The sequence below is a fragment of the Cuculus canorus genome, chromosome 1, assembly GCF_017976375.1.
Source record: "Cuculus canorus isolate bCucCan1 chromosome 1, bCucCan1.pri, whole genome shotgun sequence".
NCBI classification, from domain to species: domain Eukaryota; kingdom Metazoa; phylum Chordata; class Aves; order Cuculiformes; family Cuculidae; genus Cuculus; species Cuculus canorus.
In genome coordinates, this window is record NC_071401.1 from 192,487,155 (window position 1) to 192,503,187 (window position 16,033).

At 37.2% G+C, this 16,033-nt stretch overlaps 1 protein-coding gene across 3 annotated transcripts in view; it reads right to left on the reverse strand.

Moving 5' to 3' along the window:
- The window catches only part of SLC2A13 (solute carrier family 2 member 13), a 156,716-nt gene that overhangs the window by 109,704 nt on the left and 30,979 nt on the right, over positions 1-16,033 (reverse strand). For all 3 annotated transcript variants that reach the window (XM_054057053.1, XM_054057051.1, XM_054057052.1), the window contains exon 3: positions 12,656-12,864. In XM_054057053.1, coding sequence (XP_053913028.1) covers positions 12,656-12,864 — 209 coding nt within the window. The remainder of the gene's footprint in view (positions 1-12,655; positions 12,865-16,033) is intronic.

Consider the following 16,033-nt stretch of genomic DNA (forward strand, 5'->3'; position numbering starts at 1 on the left):
GTTATAACTTTAAGGCAGCCTTGACTGTTGTTGCAAAAGATGATTTCATGAAATCTGACATTAAGATCAACTGAAAGATCTAGTTTCAACCTTAGACTGGTACCACATGTTCCCATCCTGCCAAATGAACACAAGCATTTCGGGTACCTGTCAAGCTCTGTTGCTGCCACGGTATTGCACAAAAAAATCAAAGCGTACCATTGACCAAAAAGATATCATTTGTTTTTTTATGTATGTACACACTATGCTTAAGTAATATCAATTTTTGGCTGCAAAACATCATGTTATATATGAAATAGGCTGCCCATATTCCCTTATTAAAAAAAAAAAACAAAAACCCAAAAAACCACAAAACCAAGCCCCTGCAGATATTGAATTCTCAGGTCTCTGCAGTCTATCCTACTGATTTTGGGAACATGTGGAGACCAAAAAAAGTAAACAGCTTGAAGGATACCAAGTATGACAGGTCGGGGCAGGATGATTAATTTGAGGCCACTCACTCATGAATAGGTGGTATTTGGGTATTCTGTAATGGATCATTCTTCTGGAATATGCTTCAGAGGGATGTGAAGTGCTAAACAATCCAACCTAGAGATGAAATGGTATCTTAGACCTCTTCTATTGTTACACTGCACTGCAATTAGAGTAGGATAAATGCTTCTCGCTATAATCAACCCTATTTATTTGCAACCTGTTATCCCCTACATCCCCCACTAATCTGGTGTTCTTTCGTAAATACTGCTTTAATTTATCTTCCATTACAAGACTTTCATGCCTCTTGTCCCCGACTACTACTAAAAATAAAATCTTTAATATTTTCTTAAGTGATGATTAAGTCCCAGCAAAACATTAAAGACATATAGGTAACACAAACCCCCATTAAAGTTTAAATCTACTTGATAATAACAAAAGATTTGCATAGCTTTTACAGGCAGGCTCTGGTTTTTGCTACATACAGTGAAAAGCAAGAAGGAGAAATTAAAGGAAGGAAAAAAAATACCATAGAGAGAAAAGAATTCAAAAATTAAAAAAAAATTAAGTATAAGGCAATATAGACGCGTTTTACTTTAATAAAAAAATCTTGTTTTCCCTTGGCTATGAAATGAACTGTTCTGTAACTGCCACCTTTATTTTAGACTAGCAACAGCCAGAACCACCTACATTTTAAATTCACTTTTATTGCCATAGAAACGTACGTTTGCTTTAACTAAAAAGGAATTCTCCTGGCCCATAGCCAATTGTCTTCTTTCTATATCATACACTACAGAAGATATAATTTATATAGCCATACTTGCACTCTCTTCAGTGTTTTTTGTTATGTAAGATATTTATACATTTATATTTAAACAAAAAGAAACTAATCTCCTCCATAACACTACAAAAGGAAAGTATCACTTTAAAATTATTTATGCTCTTAAATCATTCCAATTTCAAGTATACTTTGACTTTAGCTTCAATAGTAATTTAATGTTTAGAGCAGTCATGCACTATTTTATTTAATATTTATAATTAAACCTTTCCATATTTAATAAGTGATGGCAAACAGGTCAAAACAAACAGAAGAAAACAGTATCTTTGTTCTCTATTGTCATTGATACCGAGGAGAATGTACACAAAAATTAAAGATGCTCAGTGCTGATAGAAAAATATATATATTCATGCACTTTTAGTACCAAAAGAAAGATCTACACTCTTTCTGCCCTGAAGTACTATTCTACAAATCAAGGAAGTGCCTTGAAGTTCTCTCAGCCCCAGTCCTCACAGGTTTGGGCACGGAGACATCCCAGTGGTGGGCTTCCACTGGCACCTGCCCACCACTGCAGATCATCCAGCCCAGGGAAGTTATTGTGTGTTATAGCAAAGATGTTTGTTTTGTATTCTACAATAAAAACTGTCATTTCACTACTAAAGGGCTGAATAAACACAGAGCACGTTCCATGAAACGTATTTAAGCAGTTACAAGCAATACAGCAGCTTGAACTCTTGGCAGTTTCTTAGCAATTCTACAAGCTCCTGGGAAGGGAACAGGGGAAAAAAAACAACAACATGCTAGGTTTGCCAACAGTAAATATTGGCCTGATGTCAAATTTTTAAGGAGGGCACTGAATGCTCACTAAGTATGGCAGAAAAAAGGAGAAATTTTTCAATCCCCCCTTTAGTTATACATTAATTCTAAAAGTAACTCACAAAATCAGAGGAAAAAAGAAATATTTCTTCATCCATAAATCACCACAGCTGCATTGTAACTTACTTTTACTAGGTAATAACATTTCATATAACTTTTGGCAAAATATCTGAATATCCTCAGATATCCTGAATAGACCTCAAGCTATACGAGTTTTGAAAACATTATTTCTTATTCAACAGAAATAGAAATATTCAAATATGTGCAGAATCAGAAAAAAGTTCAAAACTACCATTATCCATAAATGCAGCATTTACCTCTGAATGTTAACAGGAAAAAAATGACACATACTGACCACTCATAAAACAGTGGAGTGTTCCTTTCCTCAAAGGAAAAAGACATTTAACAGAACAGTGGTTTCCGCAGCCATGTGTCTGTGTGGAGTGCTTAAAAACTATAAATGGCTTTTGGTGAAGGAACTGGTCTCTTTTTGTTTGTTGGGGGGGGGCGGGATTGGCTTTTTAGCAAAAGAGGATCCTAAAAGCAGGTGTGGAGAAGGACCACTCTTACTGATCCTTTTAAAATACTCTCATTTTTTTAATTGAGCTATTCAGAGCTTTATTTGTACAGGTATTTCTAGAATATGATTGAAATAGTGTTTAATGTTTGTGAAAGCCACAAATTTCCTAAGAGTTTATATTAAAAATTTCAAGTTTGCAATGCATTTGTTACAGCTTCACATAAAAAAATTCCAAAGCAATTTAACATTTCCAAAACAAATATGTCTAAGGAAACTGCAGTTTCCCCACAGACAACTGACAAGCAGAAAGAAAGTCTAAATTAATGAGATAAATTATTCATAGTGAATTATTCATGCAGCACTAGTTATCTTGTGCATGCACACACACACACTCTTCAACTATATAAACCCCCTCTAACCTACATGGACATTTTCCAGGAGACCAGGAACATTTTAAAATACAAAATAGTATAATAAATATCCTAGAAAGTACTTGACTTACAAACACCACACAAAATGCCTGAGCTTCCAGACACATTCATTGAGAGGATAAAAGGAAAAGGTGGCATTCACTCTTCCTATTCTGGAGTGAAACAATATGAGGAGGAATTGCTTTCCTAGGGATTTAGTTCTACAGCAAGACTAGTGCGCTACTACACAGTTACTGAGCATCACTGTGGCTTAGAGGATACCATTAAAAGACCAATCAAAAAGAAAAGCAGAATTCTACACATTTTTTTCTGACCAAAAAATTATGAATGGAACAATTCTGAACCAGTTCACCACCTGTAAAAATTTCAGTCAAACACAATTAATGTAAAGGAAGAAACTTACCCCCTAAATAAAAGCACTAGATCCAAATACACATTCTGGTGAAACAGTCAACATGAAAGTTCTACACTATTTTTCATTTATTTTCAAAAGGAATAAGTCCCAACAACTTGCTTTCTTAGCATACAGAAAGCTTAAGAATATTTGTGCATGGGAACATTCAAAATGGAAGTTCGGGAGTCACAGAAGCAATATGCTCAGCAGCAAATTACGTTACAGTATTATTTTTTTTTTTTTTTTTTTTTTTTTTTATGTTTAGTGCTTGAATACTTCGGATTAACTATCAGAAGGCACACAAGTAAAGCAGCATATTATGAACCAAACCCTTCAGGTCACTAGAAGAATAAAGTGTCTTTAAAACAGTAGAGATCAATAAAACCCAATGCTGTTATCTTAAAAGGCAAAATAAAAAGATGCGGATCGGACAAAAATCAGGGAGACAAGGTCTGGTGAAGGTGTCCAGAAAAAATAAAGCCTGATTAGATTGCATAAGTGCAATATGGTCTCAAGTTGAAGAAATAAGCGCAAATGCTGTTCAAAACCCTTTTTCCTCCCTGACAGGTTCTTCCTATTAACAGAGTAATTTAAACAGGCTGTATAAACAATGTATTCACCAGACCACAGAGCCAAAGGAGAACTACTGTTGTTGAAGAAGAATCATTAACATCTGATGGGCAGACCAAGTTCTGCCCCTGTGCAAAGCCTGCAATCACGAAGGCAGCAGAGGAAAGAGTCAGCTCTGCACTGACGTGGTTCATACAAAACTGCAAAGCAATATTAATTAAGAACAAAAACATACACAAAATCCCCTTTTAATGATTATGCTGAAAAGGCTAAAGTGGGATCAATACGAAAATTCTTCTTAGCTACTTGATATGGCATTTACATATAAATATTGTTATTAAAAACCTTAAATCCGTTTTTGAGTTTCCACTCATCTTCACAGGGTCAGAGAGCAAGGAAGCTGCAAGACCATCTCCAACTTTTGCCAACAAACCTACTTTAAGAGCTAAATAATGAATCATATTACTAAGCTTACTGAAGTGTTATAATTATTCCTCAGCAGTCTAAAATAATCTTTTCCCCCTAAGCCCATTAACATTTCCACACAACACTATATTTTGTCTGAATCCCTACTGCATGTAAACAGGCAGCTCAAGTGGGAGCATTCAGCTTAGCATTGTGTATTCAGTGCAGATGCTGGATCCACCAGGGAAACGATGAAGAACCAGACTTTTTTTAATCTTTTATTTTCTTTCTTTTTTTTTTTTTTTTTAATCAACTCAGCTCTTGAATACCATTAGCAGCTCCAGAGGCACTGTAATTTTATTACTTCTTAAGAATGATATACATAAATAAAAAAAGTAGATCTCTTATTTCAGATGATAAACAAGTACATCAGTGTAACCACGTTAGAAAAAAACCAAAGGCCGAAGTGCAAATTCTCCTATGGAGGCAGCATGTGCCCATCTCTCACACAAGAGTACGCAGGAATTTCAAAATTGGATTTCCCATTCCTAACAGAATTGGGCTGCCTGGGCACTATGCCTCAAAGCGATCCTGTTTTCTAGCGCACTGCCTCCGAGGTTCAGAGTCTTGGTTTGGGCCATTCCGATCGAAGAGGCAGGAGCCAGGCAAGCATGATGGCAGCACAAATCCTCATGTGGCAGCTTGGAAGAGGTCATCCCCTGCCCTGGCTGGCAAGGGCAAATGCTCAAGCCACCAGCTAAATCCTGCAGCTTTCCTTTAAGTAGATGTATTCTGCCCTTTCTTTCCTACCCCAGCATTAAAATCCTACGGCTACCTTTCACCAGCACAGGGCTCTCTTTCTCAGGCTCACCTCACTTCATCGGAGTTCCCTTCCCTGTGGAACAAACCACGAGCGTTACAGACAGTATATAGGCATCACCCACCACTTACTTTCTCCCTCAGTTCTGCACTGAGTAAGGAGCAAGTCTTTTTACTGTTCAGAATGGGTTTGCCCCCCAACAATGCAAGAACCTCCTTATTCAGATCATCTTTTCCTGTCATCCACCCCCTACTCCACTCTTTTCTTCTACTTCTAGCCTTTTCTGCTTGCTTTACCTGCTTTACTATTACGCATGTTATGCACATCCATTTTCCCTTTTCTTGATTAAGGATTTTCCCAAGCCCTTTAAGTTCACTTCTGACAGGAATCTTTAGTCTTGCTTTCCTAAAATCTCACCACATGCCACACTAGTTTTGCAGTTTTGCCCTGGACTAACTGGGAAGGAACTATTGTAATTGTACATAGTTACGAATGCTGTTTAAAAATTTGTGCTATTATGTAGAAGACTTTTAACAACAGGCCAAGTTACGCAGCTAAGAATTACTTCTAGATGATCCAAGCAATGTGTCTAGCTTACCGGTTTCTAGAACTGAACTGAGCTCCTAGAAGGCACGGAAACTAGGGACAGAGGCTGATAGCTTCTACAAACTGATCTAGTCAAGTCAGCTGGACTAGTTGTTTAAATAGAAAACTGAAGTAGTTTTTGTGTTAAAGGAAAAATATACTTTTCTATAAATTTGAAGTACTGTAGTTGTCTCTAACAGATAGTAAACAAAAAAAGAGAGCATGATAACACCTGAACAACCTGCCAAAAATGTCAGGTTTTGGCTGCTCGTGTTAAGAAAGAAAAATATACATTCTAGTCAACTTTGCAGGGGCAAGGATGTTTGGGTTTTAAGTACAAGTTACAAATTCCTATTCCCCTGTACACAACTGAAAAAAAACCACACTACCCTTATTCACAGTCTCTCCTCCAGTCAGGTTTTGCTTTAGAAGAACTACATTCTCTCATGAAAGGATGTCAAACGCAAGATTTATTTTTCCAACATTTTCTTCCACTATGAAAAGCATTTTCCCAAAACAAGTATCTGTTCCTAAACAAAGCATAAGGGGCAGCTGCATGTCCAATAATGCACTAGTATTGGAGTGCAATCCAGTGGTGTTTCCAGAGATCTAGTCCCACAAGCAACCTCAGGTGAAGAGCAGTTACTATTACCCAAACGTCAGCAAATTCAGCTTCAATCTGTCAATAGTCTCATTTGGCTTAAAACGAAATAATTACACTCAATTTCATTTTTTAACTGATAAGAGATGAAGTCTTTTACATTTTCTTTTATTTTCCAGACTTCCTGCTTAAATTTTCTGTAGATTTCATACACTGTGAACTAATATAAAGCCGGTAGTGTTGTCTATGGAAAGCTAATTGTACTTCCAGAAACTTCACAGTAAATTTAAAGTGGGAAAAAGAAACAAAATCAAACACTCCTGCCTCACAGTGCTTTCTTATTCTTACATAAAGTTTTACAGTTTCACTCCTTCCTGCTCTTCAGGACGACCACATATGAAATCTGTCTGTACTTCAGGCTAAGAAGAGCTGGTTAGAGAACATATATCCGAAGCAGTCAACTCGAAAGAATTTGATCTTCAGACAGGCAATTAACCACCATTTCCAGATAAACGTTCAATTTATGTCAGCACTTTGAAAATCAAGGTGAAAGATTAAGGCGCTGTGTTTGGTCATAAGCCACTGAAGCAAGGCCAACTCAGAACATCCTGCCAGGTAAACACACCAACACCAGGATTCCTGAAGTATACAGACATTCCCAAATTCACAGTTAGGTGTGCAAACTGAAGGTAAAAGCAGAGCTTTAAGACACCAGAAACAAAATGTTATTTTTAAAATATAGCAGCCATATTGCTATATAAGGCAGAAAAAACAATAACTGTTCTTTATACACTGTATTTCTCAAAGGTCATATTTGTGAGAGTAAGTCAGCCTTTTAAAAGACTTCAAGAATAAAAGGAGAACAAAAAATCTTATCTTTATCAATTGTTTTATAGAGTAATTCATACATCTAATATCCCCTGCCAAGTTTTGTAGAAGGCTTTTTCTTGTTATATGATTGTACACTGAATTGAATTAGGATACTTTCTCAAGATCAAATGTCTCCGTGTTTCATTTCCTTGCATTGCATGAACCTTAAATTATCCAGAGCAGTGCCTTTTTATGGGTTCAAGTCAAACCAAATTCCAATGGACACACACAGAGAAAGAACTGTTGTTCATAAGGGAACAGATACAAAAATTGTACACATCAAATGGTTAAAAAATAAGAGTGAAATGAAGATATTCCTTTCAAGCCTTTCTTGCATTGGCCACACTTCCCACAAAATCCAAAGGCAAAACCCAGCTGCGATTACTCCTGACATTTGGTATTGCCACAAACAAGAATTTCAGACTGGCGTGACTACTAGCCGTACTGGCTTTGAGGTTTTCTTTAGCAAATCCTGTGCCCAACTCTTTTGCTTCCTTTCGCCCCAAAGATTTCCATCCAATTTCATGGTTACAAGTAACAACAGCCACTTAATACCATAGAAGTATTTCAAGTAAGGATTTGAGTGCCTGGAAGTGGAATGATTCAGAGTCCTGCAAAGCTCTAACAGAGCATCACAATATTACCAAGTTTTACTAAATAAGATTCCATCTGATGTCCAATAATAATAAGCACGTCTATATCTTTTCCAATACCAGGCATGTTGGACAATGTCCTAGGATAAAAAGGACTCCCAGAAGGGAGTAAGGGGGGAATTGTGATTAAGAATGAAAACACTGCAAGCTTCTGATACCGTCCTAACAAGATGCATGTCAAATGGTTCAAGCCAAAGCCAGGTTAAAATACTACTTAAAAAAAGGTGCAAGAAATAGCAATATACTGGAACCAAGAAGGACTGAGGGTCCAGATCTCCTGCCTGATAATACCTTATTTTAACCGACCTTTAAATTTAAATGCTGTATGAGATAAAGGTATCTCCAACAGGGAAATACAAAACCTAAAAAGGAGACTGATTCACTGATCCAGTAGGACATTCAGTAAAGTAGTAAAGCAAGTCAAGCCTAAAGGAGTGAAAGTGGCATGGATACATTTTTCTTGGTCTCACACAAAAAAAAAAAAAAAAAAAAAAAAAAAAGAGAGGCTATTACAAAGAATTTAATAAAAATAATAAAAACACAAGAAAATGTCTGGCCTAGAAGCAGTGCCCATTACATAACATTCTGCTACTGACACAGGATGGTACGTTAAACAGCATTACATTTTCTAAATCACCCAGTGAATTTCACAGGGCAGCATGGTTCCATGCACCACTGAACTCCATCAGTTTTACACAGTCAGAATTATTAAGCATAACACGTGAAAAAGACATCTTTATGATCAGAAGTTGACACAAGAACAAGCGTAAAAACAGATAATAAAATGAAAAAAGTCCACGGGCACAGCAGATGAGGTCAAGAGTCTCAACCTTAATTCACAGGTTAGAGAAATGTGGGATAAATAGGGCTGGGGGAAATTGCACTGCTCTCCCAAGGTGATTGTGATCCGTGGTTACACATCCTTCAACTACATAAAAATAAATGTCTAGTCTTAATGCAAATTACGTTCATTTTGTCAAGCTGTTAAATTAGTTCTATACTCAACACTACTGGTTTCACATGAAGTACCATCCACGATGGCATATCACAGCTCAGTATTGCTACAAGAGCAGCATGTGGAAAACCCAAGCAGTCTGCGGATACTTTCAGGCAGGAAGACAGTACAAACTGATACTCTTCCATGGTTTGCTTTGCACACTGGAGCATTGTCAAACATATCGGAAATTAAAGATATATTTAAAATTTGGATGCTGTAATGATTTCTTTCCAGTCTGAAATGATCACTTACACTGGCAGCCTGTAAGACTTTCACAAAAGGTGTGGTAGAGCTTTATTATTATGCACAACCCCACCAATGTTAAATTCACCCCAAGTGCTTCCTCTAGCATTAGCATTACAAATCCCACTCTCAAAAATTCACCTAAGAACACAAGTTATTTCATCTATACCTGTGTATTAAGCTGCTCTGCCAGTGCTTACCTGCACTGCTATGATTCATTTGCCTGTTTATAAACTCAAGTACAGAACAGAACCTCTGCCTTAATTCTGCTAAAAACTACAATTCAGCAGCAGTGTGAGTCAGACGTATTGTGCTAGGAAGAGCCACTCCAGAACCCTCTCCTAGCAATGTCTTTGATCCCTTCTCAGTTGCAAACCCCTTCTCTCCTCTATGGCTTCAAAGCCTGAGCAAAGCACTGGGGAATCCACAAGACCCACAGAAGATTTGAAGCGGAAGGCCATTTTGCACCCATAAACTACTGCTTCCACAACTCTTGGGAGCTCTCTTCTCTCTAACACCATCCTCAGTCCTTCTACTCTTGATTTTCCTTTCACCAGCTCCCTTTTGCGCTACAGTCCTACCAGCTGAGTGTTATGACATTAAAAGATAACAATTAGCTGGACTCAATCGAGATTCAACTTGTAATGTTACTGCAGAACACAATGCCCACTCCTTCCTTTCCCAAAATGCAAGGTTGCAACACCAAGTCACACTGGAAGTATAGAACAGAGCATGGATAAGCAGCATTCACGGCTGCCAAAAAAGCGTTATTTGCCTAACCAGTCATGGGGAAAGTGTTTGTCAAGAAGATATATCCTTTTACTGATAACAGTCTGAAAATGCTAAAATATAAGCTGCTAAGCAGTGATTTGACTGAATGCATTGGAAAGGATAAAGAAATGTGAATCTTTTACTTAACAGGTGTCCACATTCATACGAAAGACTTCTGAAACAAAAGGTTGTTGCTGAAGGCTCTCTTTATTATTTTCGAGGTAGAAGCTGCTTGATGACCACGTCGAAAATGCAGTGAATGACTCTGGTTTTATGACTGACATTAAAATCAAACCTTTCAAAAAGTAGCTCAAACACCACAGATTCCCCTGTGATTCTTTATTTCCCTGAACAAGAAGAGTTGATGAAAGCTACAAAAGGCATTACAGTTTTTAGTGTGGTACTGAAGAATGCTAGTTACATTCTGTTACTCCCTTGAAGAGAAGTAGTCAAACATAGGCCTGTTTTCACTTAGAAAATGATGCCCTAAAAAACTGGCAAAGATGTTCATGTATCAATTAATGAAAAGAACACCTGTTCTTTTTCAAGAAAGGAAAAGATAGGAAAGGAAAAGAGACTATTACCTAAAAGCAAGCCAGATGATTTTCAGTCTGTGAAGTTATCTTTCCTTGAATGCCACACGCACACACTGTCAGTTTAGGGTCATTAAAGGTTTTTATAAAACTGAAATTATGTCCATCATGTCTGACAGAAATTACTATCATCATCTGTCATTGCTATTAACTAGTGTTTTAAAACACTGCCTACCACAAATACGAGAAATTAATATAAGTAGTACTACAGGAATATATCAAACGAAAGAACACAACCACTTGTAAATACCACCTATAAGTCGCAGAAATGTAAAAAACTAACGTGTGTCTTGATGCTGACACATAACATACCTGTTCTAGAACAATGAAGATTTTGAATTGAATTGGATGAAGTGCAATTATTGCCAAGTTATAATCAAAAATGAGAGTGAACATAACTATCTGATGCCTGTTCTCTAAGCACTTATAACAAGTGGGGACAGCGCATACTTGTAGATACCCTCGGTTTTTTAACACCCTTTTGTGACAGCTCTGAAGCTGTGAATTACCTGAGAGGATTCTCTGAAATCAAGATTTCTCCCAGGAGTGTGATTGATTTAACTGAGCTCCAGGAACACAACACATTACTAGGGAAGGGGAAATCAAGAGACCTACACATCCCAGAAAGCAAACAAACAATCTCATACTTAGTGTGCCAGTCCTCCTATAGAGGACTGATTTAACAACTGAGCTGGAGTCAGTCCTACTGCAGTCTTACAACACAATGTTTAGTTTACAAACAGTGAAACAGCAGCATAAAGAAAGATTTGAGACAGAGGAACAAGGTCGTACACTATAGATCAGTGACTGAAAATAATGGACTGGATGGATCAAACATCTACTCCTTTATTTCTACAAAGCATAAAAACTTTAACACTAGACATTAAGTGGCTCTTCACAGAATCAACAGCCGAATCCCCAATTAGCATCAAGAGCCTCAGCACAGCACTCAAACCCAAGCTCTTCTATGAATATCCACCTTCAGCTATTTATCAAATCACCTTCATTGAACTTCATTTCCCCTTACCAAACTGCAGAACTGGAAAAAAGTAGCCTAAGCCTCAAAAACATAATGAGAGAAAAAAAAATACTGTTTCAAATCAGTAATAAATATTTTGAAAATCCCTTCACTAGTATGTATCAAATAATTTTTTTCCAGTTACTTAATTATTTATTGTTAGGCTCAAAGCCAAACTCAATATGGCAATGAGATTAGATACTGTAAAATGCTGAATTTCAGTTTACACAGATGTAAAATAAATTGCAGTTTTCTTTCTATGAGCTCTAAGAAGTTACAGTATTTTCCTAGCAATGTTTAGGGAAGTAAGAATTAAGATGAGCCTTACTTAAGAGCCCTACTTGAGATTTTCACTTTAACATTTTCAGCACATAGCAAAGGAAAAATATGTAGCAGACAGAAAGTCGATGGAATGGTAATCTTGCTCAGTTGGCAGACACAGAAGTACAGAAGAAGTTTTGAGCAATTAACGGCATAAGGATACAAAAGATTAGAGAAAAGAGATTTGATTTAGATGCTTTAGTCTCTTGGGGGCAGACCAAAAGGACTTTCAGAAGCTGCTTTTACTGAAGAAGCATCTCTATATTACATGCCTAGTTTTGTAAATCTTTCCAAAGGCTGCTTGTCTAGAATACAGACAACCACAATACAGCCTCTGGATAATAGAGGGATGCAAAATGCTTTCTGACCTGCCTAGTGTCTCTTTGGCCTTTTTCAACTGATGAAAGAAACCAAGCTTTATTTATTTCCACTCTTCAAGATGTGAATTCTTAAACTGAGTAGTGTTGGAGTTCTCACATAAGGGTAGGTCATATGAACTTAGAATCTTACACAACTTTACTTTTCCCTCACTTAAGAAATCAGAACCTAATTTAAAACTGTAGGATCACAGAAACAGCTGTTCATTTCTTTAAGCCAGTAGTACATGAAATATTTCAAAGAGCAAAACAGAAAAGAAAAAGCAAAACATCAGAGTTCTCACAAGCTACAACTTCAACATTTCTTCTGATTTTTATCTCCTCATTGATAGGCAGAGAGGCCAACAAGCATTTAGCATACCTGCTCCAACTTCTTTTTCTTCTTCTTCAATGTTGTTTTTGATACTGTCATACTCCTCATCAATTGCCTGGTTGCCACGTATTTGAGACAGGATTCTCCGTGCTCTCTGAGTCTGACCTTTCTGAATGAGCCAGCGGGGACTTTCAGGAAGAAACAGGAATCCAAGAAACTGTATAACTGCTGGAACAGCCGACAGGCCCAGCATGTACCTGGAAATAAGTCAATAAATAATATTTGCTTAGGAAAAACATGCTATGAGAAGACTCAGCTACAGGTACTCAAGCCATGATTCACAAATACAGCCCCATTTCTTGTATTCTTTATTACCAGAAGTTAAACAGCAATAATCATATTCTGCAAGTATTTTAGAAAACAGGATCCTTCCTTTCAATTCCATGACATCTCAAGGATATGTCGACTATTCTGCCACCACTGGTCCGAAGGACATCAAATCACACTAAATAAAAACCCTGAAAGATTCCAGTATTTTGGAAAGTGATAATCCCTTTGGTGAAGATACAAGAAAAGAATGAACAGAAAGAGAAAGTAAAGGCATAGAGAACAACTGGGCACTACCGATGGCAAAAAGGAGACCAAAATCTTGCTAATTGTTTTATAGACATATAAAAAATAAACCCAAAACTAGCCAATGAAAAATTATTGATTTGGTCAGTAATATGTATACACAGACACACATGAACAAGGAATACAGCTGCTGTGTAAGGAGATGCCTGTTTTACTCCTGAAAATTTCTGACTATAAGCAGGAACATAAAAAAAAGTTCACCTTTCGGATCTTTTTGAGATTCCGTTCTTAAATCCTCAGTCAGACGCAACATTAGCTTTTAAATCAAAACTGCATCTTAGATACCCAAGGAAGTTACTACACAGAGCATTACAGTTAGTTCTCTACTCAGAGAATTACAACTGGCCAAAGACTTATGCTTCCTGGAGTCAGCAGCAACACCTGTGACAAGAACCCACACATACCACAATTTGTTCCAGCAAAAGCAGGGGAAAAGACTGTGGAAGACAAGCATAACGCCAGCTTTCATGGGTGGTTTTAGTCTATACGCTTCTCATCTTTGTATTCCTTCAATAAAATGCTAAGAAGAATAACAAGAATTGCAGAACAATGTATTATTTTGTTCTGCTTTTTAAAGATGAGCTTAACCCTTTTATGCTTCACTGAGATGTTTTCAGTTCCATTAAAGACTTTAAACAGTGCTGGTGTCACCTGCACATTATTACAGCTATCACGGATTTCACGTCAGTGATTATAATCATTAAAACAGCTCCAAAAAGTAGCCCTCAGACTGACTACTGAGGTAGTCTGTACTCATAAACAGGTTCACACCTTGACATCAGTCAGGAGATTAAGGAGATGTGTTAATCTCTCCTCCAGTTCATCTCTTCATACCCCAGGATGCATGCTTTCACACAGACAACTCAGTGGTCTCTCACCTAGATGTTTTTATAAAGCATGCTATGAAATGAGATTGCTAATAGGGTAGGAGGAAAAAGAGCACAAGCATTAAACCTTGTTTTAGAGTAATGAACCAAATGTATTCGTCAAGTTCAAATGCATTTTGGAAGAAAACGGAAAAGACTTTCTTACAGGCATTTGTAAAATTAACAAAACAAAACACAAGCAATACAGCAGAACAGAAAAATGTATAATGGGGAAAAGAACACCCAAAAGGTAATGCAAAGAGGATGGCCATTCTGGGACAATGCGCATGTAAACCAGCCTTCCCAACCTGAGTCCTCAAGTTCTTCTTAAAACTAGCAAAAATTTCCAAAGGTTATACAAGTAAATCTTGGTCTAGACAGAAATCTGTGAGCAAGTCTCTTATTTTCTAACACTTTAAGAATGGCATAGCTCATCATTAGTTTTTTTAAAAGAAAAGCAGATGGAAGAAAATAAATTCAAACACAAAGCTTGTGGAAGGATTATTAAACAAGTAGTCTTCAGCCAACATATCTAACAAGTGTCACTAATTCACTAATGTTCTCCTTCATTAATGTCCTCCTTTTCTTCCTATTCTCTTCCCTCTCCACAAACATTTTGGTAGCTGTATACAGAATCACCTTTACACTTACACTATCAAAGCTCACCCAATTGTATATTCAATAACTGCATTAGAGTGGTATTTAGAAAGCTTTTTCTATTTAAAATCAAAGAGTAGAACATAACTATAGAAATTAAGAACACGATGACTGTATTCTGTCAAGCCATAAGCAAAAGGATCTTTTAATGCACCTAAATAAACAGATTTAGTCCTTTACACTCATCTCACCTAATTTCTGCTCCTCCAAAGCCCTTCCATCCCTTAAATACAGTCTCCAAACCTAAAAAGCTGGGCACCTGCAACCAGTTTAGGATGCAAAAAAAAAAAAAAAAAAAAAAAAATCAAACACCACTCCTGCAAGCTTGATCCAGCCTGTAAAGGCTACCAGAAAGTGGTCTCTCAATAAAGTCAGTTTCCAGTCGACATGTTTCTGGTCAAAGTTGAGTACAAGGAGCTAGCCAAAATGAAAATGTTCAGTTAAGAGCATAAGTCCATTGCAAGTTCAAGGAATTTTAGACATTTCATGCAGTGAGCCAGCTTTCAGAAAGCCAATACAGTTTCTTCCTATACAGAGTACAAGACTTCACATTTGAAGTCAGATGTCTAGCAGACCTGAAAAAATCCAGCATGAAATTTAATAAATGTGCTGTAACATTTCTCCTTCTCAGACATACTGCTGCAATACTATTAAGATGGCATTAGCTGGGGTTATAAAGCTAACCTGACATAAGAGAGTCAGGTTAAATATTTGTTTTCTTATTTTTTTATTTAATACCCAGCATTTCCAAGAACAAGAAAGCCAAGAAAATGTAAAGTTCCTTAATGTTTTTTGTAGCACTCCAATACTCAGACATTCAGCCACTAAAAGCTACAATAATTGCCATGATTTTCCTTCTTATATATGATGACTTAGGAGTGAACATCTGTGATTCCTCCCCATGTGTTTGCTGCCACTCTTTCCAGGTGACTAATCATCTGTATTCTTCTCTTCGCAGTCTCAGGCTGCAGCTAACTAGGTGAGAACAGACAAAAAGTTGCCAATTAACAGCTCCAACAACACAGTAGAGCATTCTTGGATACTTCAGTATAGCCTCAGTTTCTGCCCAACGCATCGTCAACAGTTTCACTTCACTTCACTCAATCTGGCGGAGTGGTACTTGGCGTGTACGTAAAACATAGCATTACCACATTGGCAGAAGTTATCCAGCCTGAGCCAGGAGGCTGTAAGAAACAATTTTTCCCCACGATTCCAACACACCATGTTGAATCTGGAAGATTAGGATTACCAACATGAAAGAGAGCTACAA